Source organism: Gouania willdenowi, chromosome 21 (assembly GCF_900634775.1).
Source record: "Gouania willdenowi chromosome 21, fGouWil2.1, whole genome shotgun sequence".
In the NCBI taxonomy this organism is placed as follows: Eukaryota; Metazoa; Chordata; class Actinopteri; order Blenniiformes; family Gobiesocidae; genus Gouania; species Gouania willdenowi.
In genome coordinates this window covers 34,576,134-34,588,432 of record NC_041064.1, presented here as the reverse complement: position 1 = coordinate 34,588,432, position 12,299 = coordinate 34,576,134, and the positions used below count along the sequence as shown (strand labels likewise).

Sequence of the window (12,299 nt, the reverse complement as noted above, 5' to 3'; positions counted from 1 at the left end):
GTATTTGTGTTCATTCCTTCTGTAATCTTGTGTATTGTGTATTTTAGAGTCAATTTATGTATTTCTGTTGTCAGTTTGTGCATTTTTGAAGTAAATTATGTGTTTGTATGTTATGAGTCAATTTGAGTATTTTGTTTGTTTTCTTTTTTTGGTGGACATTTGTTGTAGTTTTGTGTGTTTTGGGGTAGTTTCGTGTATTTTTGTTCTTATTTCAGTTTTTTGGAGTCATTTTTGCATTTTTGTGGACATTTTGTGCATTTTTGGAGTAAATGTGTAATTTCTTTATTTTGCGTGTTATGAGTCATTTTGAGAATATTTGTTTTGTTTTATTTATTTTTGGGGAAAATTTGTAGTTGGTTTGTGTATTTTTGCTGTTGTGTTGTGTATTTTTCTATCATTTTGGGTGTGTTTTCTGTGTTTATTTTGAAGGCTGCACAAAATTAGAAAGTCACGTGTGTCCAGTGTCACCTTTAACGTATGTTATATAGTCTACAGTGTTGCTTATTCTGCTTACTATGTGCATGCATGCTGAATGAACGGCGTGATCTCTCACACACCATCATAAAACTGACTGTCAGACATCCTAGAAAAGTTAAATTATCCTGTGTCTTTGGATCAGGATGTTATGGTTTGACTGCTGCTCATGTTATCTTGTGACTTGTTTTAAATGGTGTCGCTGATTATTGTTGTTTGACAGAACAAGCTGTACAGAGTAACAGTTCATTGTGTGTGTATGTGTGTGTGTGTGTGTGTGTGTGTGTGAGAGACATTATTGCGTACTTACTTCCTGTCCAGAGAGGTAGTAGGCCGCTAATAATCCACCAATGAACCGAATGTTGACCTCAAACACAGAGACCTCAGCATTCTGTAGAAAAGAAATAATAAAATATCATTTTTACTGAGAAAATATCATCAGTGGTAGAGGTTTGGTTAAATATTCAGTAACAAATTGTCTTTAGTTTTGCCTCATCAACTAACCAAGTTAGCTATTATTGTTATATTATCATTTATATTAAACAAAATATTAAAATAAAATATCATGATTACATTAAATGAATATTTTAAAAGTAAAAATGTTAAATATATATAATATTATGTAGCAATATTTATATAATATAAAAAAATGAAAAAGTAATATATATATATATAGATACACATAAATAATTTAAAAAGTAAAAGTATACAGAAATACTAAAATGATAAATAAAAATATATAAATTTCTATTTAAAAATATATTTAAAATAATCTTAGATATTAAATTAAATATTAAAATTAAATTAAATATTAAAAATATTGATAATGGTGGTTAGAGGGATAAATTATTGGGATAGTTTTACTGCAAAATGACCCACAGTGTGATATTCCTCGCTAAAAATGACTTTATTAAACTAATCAAATCATATTATTGAGTAGGTTTTATTCATCAATGGACATAACAGTTCATTTAATATATTCTATAAATGATGTAATATATACATCCAGATATGCACATCCTTCTGTGTAATATTTATCATTGGTGTGGTCACGTTTGTTTGGTGGGCGGGGCAAATTGTTGAAGAAGTAAGAAGTAAGAACACACCCAATAGAAACAGATTCAATAAAGACATTTGGGTGTAAACAGCAAAGGTATGTAGCAAAAACACTTTAGGGTAAAAGCTTCCTGTCTGCACAGCGATGCAGGGAGTGCCACAAAAAACACTGAATTTGTTAAAGAAAGAACACGCCGACCCTTCCAGGTTCCTAAAGTGTATAATCAGCACATCAGAGCAGGTACAGAGCTACTTGTTAGTCATGAGGCGGCTGCAGCTGTCCTGAATCTGATGAAGGCCATCATAAAAGTGGAGCCCAGCTTTGCTATTCAGCATCAATCTAACGTTGAGCGTTAGAGTCGACCTCCATCGTTAGCCGCTCATGGCTGAGGTTCACAGCCAGTGACCCCCAAGTGTAGCAGGGCCATAAAACAACCTGGATTAGAGGAAAAAAACACCTCTGCAGCCAATGATGACTTAGCAAAAATAAGCCCAGCTTTGTTTAAATGCTAAACACTAGCGTAATTTCTATTTTAAAGTTTATAGTGCTTTAAAATTCTGTATGTGTGGCTGTTCTGAGTTGGTAGTGTCATAGCATGGATGTTTATATCCTCCTCTCAAAATTTAAAGTGTTACTTTTGTGGTAAAGCTCTGTTATCAGATCAATAGGGATGTAACGATTAATCGCAAGGCAGTTAAAAATCGATTCATACAGTAGGTACATAGGTTCACATCGATATTCTGAAAATTGAACTTTTTTTAAACACCAGAGGGCGCTATATATTTATCCTTCTCTTGTTTAAAGGTGTAGGCTGCGGGTGGAATCTGCTACTACTTTCTTTCTGGCCGCCTTCTACTCTTAAACGATTCCTTACCCCTTTAGCACCGAAAGAATATCTGTAATATTACGTAAATATCTGTAAAAGTCACGTTTTTCTATTAGCTCTGTCTGCTAGCGCATAGTATCTCTTCTTCACAATATTAAACACCATGGCTGTGTTGTAAATGTCATACTAACGTACTATTCATACTAAGTCTGACATCAAAATGAGTTTATAGTGTGTTCATATTAGATAATATGAAAACAATGAGTGTGCAAAAAATACAAAAAAGTATGCAAGGTGGGCACACTAGTCATACTTAACCGTCCCATGATGTATTGCGAGCGGAATATAAAATGGTCCTGGGACTGGCTTTAAGCGACAAATCAAACATCCTCTTTTCAAAATAAAAGCATCTCTTGGGGCTTTTGTTTTGAAGATAACCAGAAGTTTTGTCAGTAACACAATGAAGGATCCAAAGTGAGTTTTATGGATTAAATGTTGATATTCTACTTGGTCACCTTCTCACTTAAAATGTTTTCAGATCTTTCAAAGTAAAGGTGGAGAATCAACAGCGATATTTAGCCTCAGTGTGATTCAGATTTTAGTCGTTGTAGGTTGCAAATGCATCTTGGGAAACTTGGAAGTATACTTCAGTGGGAACGCTCATCATCCTAATCATACTATAGTATATAGTAGACAGTATAAACTCATTGAGTTTGTAGTGTAAAGTACGGAGCAGGGTTGCCAACTTTGGTCTTTTAGTCAACTCATTGGTCAATGCCGTTATGGTCAACCAGCAACGGTATCAGTTTCAATACTGTTTAAAAACAAAATGCAATGCACTTATATAGGTGATAAGGATTAAATATCAAATATAATGTATTAAATGCCTAAACAATGATTCTATGTCCGGATCATGGATTATCCTTATATTTCATTATGTAAATAGATCCACTGCTGTCTCTGGCGCCACGGCAAACACTGCACACCTGTGTTTGACGTGCATTTGTTTCCCCGTGCGCTGATCTGATGTTGACATCAACAGTTCATTAATAAAAGCAGGCTTAGCACAAAAACTAAAGTAAATATGTCATTTGTATGAGGGAAAAAATAGGTTTTAATTGTTGGTTTCAGGTCAGGCTCTGATTTAAATACCTAATGTCTGTCAGACCTGTAGGTTTCACTTCTGCTTTGTCGGGTTCTGGTCAAAGCTTGAATAAAGTTCATATAATAAATGGTTTGTGTTTAAAAGCAAATCAGCTCCACAAAATGTCAAAACAAAATATTTGTCTCTTTTTCTTCCTCCTCATCTGCACCTGCTCATTCTTTCTTCGGTCGACTAATCACTATGTGTGCCATAGTCTTGGTCGACCAACCATTTCCTTGGTTGACTACAGCCCTAGTACGGAGTAGGGGTGTGAAAAAAAAAAAATCGATTTCACAATATATCGTGATTTATTTGGGTGCCGATTTTGAATCGATTTTATTTTTTTGAAAAACAATTTAAAAAAAAAAAAAAAAAAAAAAAAAAACATGTTTTTTTTCTTTCTGATATTTAATCAATATTTTTCACATTTTGGTGGATGTGTGTTTTCTACAGCTGGAGACATTGTCACTTCTCAGCGGAGCAGCCTAGCTGCTGGGCATGTTGACCAGCTCCTGTTCCTACAGAAAAACCTTGAAAATTGTGCCACATCCGCACCTCCACTCCGGTAGATAGCGCCGTAGATATAATAACAATAAATAGGATGTTTTGAAGCAAATAGTTTTGACTCAATTTGTCCTCCGAATAATCAATATCTTCTGATTAACACATACAGCAACTTGATATTTCATCTTTATGTTTAATTTAGATATTAACTGGGTAGATTATCACAATATTGTGATAATATTGTATTGTGACCCAAGTATCATGTCCCGTATCGTATTGCAACATCCTTGCCAATACTCACCCCTAGTACTGAGTGTGACATTTACCACACAGCCTGGTTCTAGATGTCAAGTCTCACATTGTTTCTTCCTCTTCCATCACATTTACATAGTTTCCCTCATGACATAATCATGCTTTTATTTTCCTACATGAATGTTCATCATTTTAACCGTTCTGTTGTTAAATGTAACAATAAAGGCAGTGTGCACAGCTCCTCCTCCTTATATTCACACATCCAAACGACAACGTGGATTAGTCCTGTCTATTGTTTAAAGAAAGCATCTGGCATCTCTTCGACATCCTCTTTTCTTTATCCTCAGTCTTAACGTTTGCATTGTCAGGGTCATCCAAAATTCATCAGAAGCTGTTTTTCCTTCACTGTGTTAAAAACCAGCTTTAAACAAGACTTGTTTACGTCCATCTTGGATAAAAATAAGAGCCAAACATTCACTATAAAAGAGGAAACACGAGTCGACAAAACAAATAGTTTTTCCAGCTCATAAAAAACTGTGTTAAGTTTCCCAACTTTGTATGACGTAAGTTTCTCTTCTCATTTTTTCTCCATAATAATCCCATTTTACAAACACACTTATTCTCTCTATTGCACTGCTCTCATTTCTCACTGGTGGTTTCTATGGTTTCCTTTTGTCTTCCTTCCCTCTTCTCTCTTTAATCTCTCTCTCTGTCACTTTGAACAATCACTTATCTCTAATTCACATTTCTCTTTTTCAACCTCGAGTCCTCCAAAGCCAATTACTCCTTCATCCTCAGTTCACTCTGAGCCGTCCTCCACCCAGGTGCTTCTCTGCTCCCTTTCATCCCTTCTCCTTCCATCGTTCCACTTTTCCTTTGCTCAGCCACAGAGATCCAAAGGTTAATTACCTTTGGCCTTGCCGCCAGGCAACCCAGGCCGCCTCCTAGGGTGCCATTTACTGGAGGAGCGCTTGTTATTTGTAACTGCAGTAGCAGTCTTTTTTTTTGAACAAAAGTTTTTATTCATATTTCACGCATTACAAATTATCGTCAAGTAGCAATATTTTAATAAATAATGTGGTATATATATATAGTATATATACACTGTATGTATAACGTTAATATATGTAAATACTCTTCAGACATCCTAGCCTTTTCATCTGAAATGGTTTTCTCATTTTGTCTGCATAAAAATGTATGATTATAGGTATTTTATCAAAAATAATTATTATAAACCTTAATGTTGCAAATACGGGAGATTAGTTTGTATACTCATACTAAAGATTTTGGTCATGTTGTTGTTGTTGATGATTGTAAATGTTTTTGTTGCCTTATTGATTTTAAGCTGTTGAATGTTTTCTGTTGCACTTTTTGATCATGTAAAGCACATTGAGTTGCCTTGTCTATGAAATGAGCTATACAAATAAATTTGCCTTGCCTAAAGTAGCATTAAATGCCATCATATTGGCCTTTTTATCAGTAGGTATAGTTACTAAAAACTCATAGTGAACATTCACAGTACAGTTAAAAATAGAAAAATGTTGGTTTTGTAACAAAAATCATCATTATGAATGCATCTATAGGTTTCTTTGTAAGTTGCTGTGTGTACCAGTATGTTTCATTCTCTTACAGGTGAAGGAACCAGCATAGCAGACTCACTGTTACAATCCAACACCATCAGCTTCAACAGACGCCTGTGAATGTGTCAAAGCTGCCCTATTGATCCTGCTGTGCTGACCCACACCACATGTCTGACACAGTGAGCACCCAGTTAGTTAGGTGAGGACCTGAGCGGTCACATCAGACCTAACATTCCCTAAAGGAGAAGTACCAAATGACCTAGACTGTACATATACTGTATACATATAGAAAGAAAAGGCAGGTGCTCACCACACTGAAGTCCAGGTTCTGGTCAATCCACTCCTGACCGTCTTTGAACTCCTCGTGTAAACCCATGATGTAAAGAGTGTCTAAAGCATCCACAATGGAGGCTCCTAGTTGGGAATTACCTGTGGGGGAAAAACACAGCAAACAAATTTCCAGTTGAAATATTGAGTGAATGAGCTAATATGTAAAGCGCTTTGAGACTGCTTCAGTGTGGTGATAAAGCGCTATATAAAATCAAGTCCATTTACCAAGTCCAAATAGAAAATAACACTCATTCAAAGTGGCAACACTCAGAGAATAAAGCATCTCTGGTTCAGCTAATTAAGATGCTAAATAAAGCAGCCGTGTCCTCCACAATCCTTTGGTGATATCGACTCCATCGATGAGTCGGCTATCTGTGTCTCCATGCTGCAGTGTTTCCATGGTCATGGACAGGAGACTCTAAATTAATCTGAAAATTCTCAGCAGGATGTTTGTCTCCTCCAGGCTCCTGTCGCTGTAGCACAGGGATAGCACGGAGCAGCCAATGGGCTTCTGTGTGAGTGTGTGTCTGTGTGCCAACAACACTACACAAAGTACACACTCACACTATGTTTCCCAATAAAACCCTGGCTGTCACCGCAATAGGAACAACACCAGGTTCCAGACAGTGACGGATTCAATAGCTCACACTCATTATAGCATGACTCATCAGGTAGATTTCACATCTAATAAAAAATGTTTTGGAGAACCATTGCATAATCTATATTAAGATTTGTAGAAAAAAAAAATAGAATCATAATTTTTTCAAGAAACATTATCCCAATATTCTCGATAACATTGTTTACTAGGGATACACAATTTAAATTAAAATGAGCAATAATTGACTCATTAACCGAGATATAACCATTAATTTAGCCTCAGATTCTTTGTTTGAAGATTTCCTCCATTCCATTTCACAGCATACCTTTTTCTGCATTTTTCCACCTCAGTTTACTTAACTGTACACTGACATACAGTAAGTAGTAAATTTAATAGGGATGTAACGATTCACTCAACTCCCGATACAATTCGATTCACGATACTGGGTTCACGATACGATTCTCTCACAATTTATTTTACAAAATGGGACTGTAGACAAATGACTGAAAAATATTGAAGCCTGTTAATTTAAATTCTTATGCTCAGACCAAATGTAAAATTGGTCTGAGCATAACGTTGTTCCACAGTAAACAATGCAAAAATGCATAATAGTTTTTTTTTCTTTTTAAAAGTGCAACTGAAAATGTATTTTGTGCCTTAACAATTTGACTTTAAAAAAAAAAAAACAGTTATTGCACTGTATTTACGTCAGATATTTGTTTGGACCAGAGGGCGCTGGTAACCCAGTGGTCGGTTGGCATGCAGCTAATCTAGCGATGAAGAAGAGATGCTATGCTAGCAGACAGAGCTAATAGAAAAACCTGACTTTTACAGATATTCACGTAATATTACAAATATTCTTTCGGTGCTAAAGGGGTAAGGAATCATTTATGAACACGTTTAAGAGTAGAAGGCGGCCAGAAAGAAAGTAGTAGCAGATTCCGCCCGCCGCCTACACTTCTGGACAAGAGAAGGATAAATATATAGCGCCCTCTGATGTTTAAAAAAAAGTACTGCGATTCAATTTTTACAGTATCGATATGAACCGTGATATCTATGAATCGATTTTTAACTGCCTTACAATTAATCGTTACATCCCTAAAATGTAATTTTTTTTTTAAATACATCAAAAAATCGATTGGCGGTTAAAAAGTTATACATCCCTATTGTTTACCATACATTTATGCAGTGGCTATCCGTACGGTTGCTGTATCAATATACCAACATTCTATCCGTACACAGCGCCCCTCATTAACCAGTTTAGGTTACGTGACTTAGACTAACCCTAACCCTAAGATGATACGTACGTGTACTTCGGTAAACGCACCAATTGCACCGGGGGTTGTCCGTAGGGCAACCGTGCAAATAGACATTTTCTACCTTTATATGACATCATGAGAAAGTATCATGAATAAAAAAAAGTTCAGATAAAAAGATCCAACAAATAATTTTTATTTTTTTAAATAAAAAAAATATATATAATAGATGCTTAGGGTATATTGCTCAGTAGGGATGTAACGATTCACTCAACTCTCGATACGATCGATTCACGATACTGGGTTCACGATACGATTCTCTCATGATTTATTTTACAAAATGGGACTAGACAAATTTTTTTATTGGGAAAAAAACTAGAAAATACTGGACTATTTTCATTTTATTTTTCATTGTCAAAAGAATTCCTTGATAAACAAATTCAAAACAAAGCAATTTGCAATTTAACTAAAAATAAATCTTGAATGAAATAAATAAAGGAATACAAATGAAAATGAAGCCTATTAATTTAAATTCTGGTTCTATAATAAACAATGCAAAACTGCATAATAGTTCTTTTTCTTTTAAAAGTGCAACTGAAAATGTATTTTGTGCCTTAACAATTGGACTTTAAAAAAAAAAAACCGTGATTACACTGATTTACGTCATATTCGTTTGAACCAGCAGAAGGCGCTGGTAACACAGTGGTCGGTTGACATGCAGATATCTTGCAGTGAAGAAGAGAAGCTATGCTAGCAGACAGAGCTAATAGAAAAACGTGACTTTTACAGATATTCAAGTAATATTACAGATATTCTTTCGGTGCTAAAGGGGTAATGAATCATTTATTAACATATTTAAGAGTAGAAGACGGCCAGAAAGATAGTATTAGCAGACTCCGCCCGCCGCCTACACTTGTGGATGTGAAAAAGTACTGCGATTCAATTTTCAGAAAATCGATATCAACCGTGGTACCTATGAATCGATTTTTAACTGCCTTACGATTAATCGTTACATCCCTATTGCTCAGTCCATAATTGGCACAATTGCCATTTTGTTAATTACTAAATTTAGCCTTTTATTTCATAATTGTTAGTTAATAATCATTTTATAATCTGTGTTTTTCCGTTAGTTTTTTTTTGTCAAAATAAAACCAAATGTATTAAGTAGCTCCTTATAAAGAACTACATGTTTTTTGTTTCTTAGTAAATAAATTACGCAGGCTTGGAGCTGCTATTTACCCTTTGTGAGTTATAAAAAATCCAAGTTTAATGATGACATTTATTTTTGATTTAAAAAAATATTTTTCATTATTCAGTGAATGTGCATTTTTTATTTTGTATTTCTATTGCTTTATTTTTGTATTCATTTTTACCTAAATAAATTAATTTGAAAAGAATAAAACATAGAAATAATGAAAATGTTTATCTGTACTTTCGAACAAAATAAAAAATAAATATGAATGTGGAAACACAAACTGTGTAAAAAAAACCCAACACGACCCAAACATTGGTAAACATTGTGCTGCCATCAGAGACTCTTTAGCTTGTTTGTAATGATGAGTCAGCAGAGAAACGATGCAGAGTTCCCAGGACGATGGCAGCAGGCGGAGGACGAGATAACATGTTGTTTGGCATCAGGATGAAACATCTGCTGCTCTCTGCTCTGAGCATCACGGTTCTGCTCATAACACAAGGTCAGTGAGGCTGTGATCCAGGAGCAGCCAAAACATTCCACCAGCACGCTCACGCACACACGCACGCACGCAAGCCCTTCCCCCATTCTTCACCACTAAATGTATAACTGTGGAAGTCGAGACAAGAGACAAGTAGCAGCTTATTTCGAGCTGTCGATTTATCATCAGACTTTCATTAAAGCACAATAACAACACGGAAGTAACAGTTTTTCTTTTTATGACATTCCCCCGAGCTCTACACCAATCTGAGACACCTGCATCTCCGGAAAATGACCAAAAACATGAACTACTCCAAACAAGCTATCAATAAAAACAGAAAAAAAAGAACAAAATGAACAGGTGCCATAAACATCTGAGATTTACATTCTCCTTCCTCATTTCTGTACTTTTCTTTAAACTGCATTATATTCATACTTCGTTTACAGTGTGGCAAAAAAGTATTTAGTCAGCCACCAATTGTGCAAGTTCTCCCACTTAAAAAGATGAGCGAGGCATGTAATTTTCATCATAGGTAAACCTCAACTATGAGAGACTAAATGAGGAAAAAAAAATCCATAAAATCACATTGAAGGATTTTTAATTCATTTATTGGTAAATCCCGAAAATAAGTATTTGGTCACCTACAAACAAGCCAGATTTGTGGCTCTCACAGACCTGTAACTTCTTCTTTGAGGCTCCTCTGTCCTCCACTCGTTACCTGTATTAATGGAACCTGTTTGAACTGGTTATCAGTATAAAAGACACCTCAAACAGTCACACTGCAAACTCCACTATAGCCAATACCAAAGAGTTGTCAAAGGACACCAGAAACTAAATAGTAGACCTGCACCAGGCTGGGAAGACTGAATCTGCAATAGGTAAGCAGCTTGGTGTGAAGAAATCAACTGTGGGAGCAATTATTAGAAAATGGAAGACATACAAGACCATTGATAATCTCCCTCAATCTGGGGCGAGATCTCACCCCGTGGTGTCAAAATGATCACAAGAACGGTGAGCAAAAATCCCAGAACCACACGGGGGGACCTAGTGAATGACCTGCAGAGAGCTGGGACCAAAGTAACAAAGGCTACCATCAGTAATACACTACGCACTACCAGACGTGTCCCCCTGCTTAAGCCAGTACATGTCCAGGCCCGTCTGAAGTTTGCTAGAGAGCATTTGGATGATCCAGAAGAGGATTAGGTGAATGTCATATGGTCAGATTAAACCAAAATAGAACTTTTTGGTAAAAACTCAACTCGTCGTGTTTGGAGGAGAAAGAACACCATATCTACTGTAAAGCATGGGGGTGGTAACATCATGCTTTGGGGCTGTTTCTCTACAAAGGGACCAGGACGACTGATCCGTGTAAAGGAGACAATGAATGGGGCCATGTATCGTGAGATTTTGAGTGAAAACCTACTTCCATCAACAAGGGCATTGAAGATGAAACGTGGCTGGGTCTTTCAGCACGACAATGATCCCAAACACACCACCCGGGCAACAAAGGAGTGGCTTCGTAAGAAGCATTTCAAGGTCCTGGAGTGGTCTAGCCAGTCTCCAGATCTCAACCCTTTGGAGGGAGTTGAAAGTCCATGTTGCCCAGCGACAGCCCCAAAACATCACTGCTCTAGAGGAGATCTGTATGAAGGAATGGAGCAAAATACCAGCAACAGTGTGTGAAAACCTTATGAAGACTTATAGAAAATAAATAAATACCACTGGGTATTTATTATTACAGTGTTTGGGTCTCAGAATGAGCTGAGAGTTAATCTGTAGAAATCCTTATGGAGAGTGTGTGTGTGCGTGTGTGTGTGTGGTAAAACTGGCATGATTTTCAGCAAGCGTAGAGCGAGCGTGTGTCTTACCAAAGATATTAGTGGAATGTCCTTTCTTGGCGAGCGGTTTGAGCTCGTTGTGGCCCCAGCCGTACTGCCTGTAACTGTCCCACGCATGCTTCATCATCTGAAACACAAACAGCAGCCACTGAATCTCACTGGAAATAAAATCCTGCAGCTCGTGTGAGTGAGTCAGCAGAATAAATGATGTCGCCTGGAATTCAAGCGTCACTTGTGTTTAGTTCAACTCGTTCACCCTTTTCACACTTTTCTAAATCTAATTTGTAGCTGGAATTAGTCAAACAGTCACTGAAAACTGAAATTAATTCAGAGCAAAACACATACTCGGATTTCTCGTCTCAATTGTAGCAAAACAAAATCAGGTAAAGATTTATTCTAAACTGATTTTCCACTGATGTACATAAATAAAAGTAAAACCTTGGATTAAGTCATTGATAAACTGTTGTGAATTAGGATAAACTCAGCACTTTCAAACACAGTTTTCTTAATAAAGCTAAACTTTATTTTACTGATTATTCCTTAAATCTATGTTCCAACAACAACAATGAAACCAGCAAAAGTGAAGAAACAGCAGTGCTGGATGAATACATTTCCTATTGAATTGAGTTTTTAGTATCATTTCATAAATTCATCCATTTACAAGCTTCAATGCCTTGGCCCTCCTCAGGGGAGTTTGCATGTTCTCACTAGAAATACTTGTGCAGACATTCACTGTGTACCAGATTAGACTAGATTGTGAATATCTG

At 36.3% G+C, this 12,299-nt stretch overlaps 1 protein-coding gene across 1 annotated transcript in view; it reads right to left on the bottom strand.

The window, feature by feature from the left end:
* The window catches only part of man1a2 (mannosidase, alpha, class 1A, member 2), a 96,175-nt gene that overhangs the window by 37,241 nt on the left and 46,635 nt on the right, over nt 1-12,299 (bottom strand). Inside the window, exons 4-6 of the mRNA XM_028436267.1 lie at nt 11,563-11,659; nt 6,148-6,266; nt 785-865 (exon numbers count right to left, since the gene is read on the bottom strand). Coding sequence (XP_028292068.1) covers nt 785-865; nt 6,148-6,266; nt 11,563-11,659 — 297 coding nt within the window. The remainder of the gene's footprint in view (nt 1-784; nt 866-6,147; nt 6,267-11,562; nt 11,660-12,299) is intronic.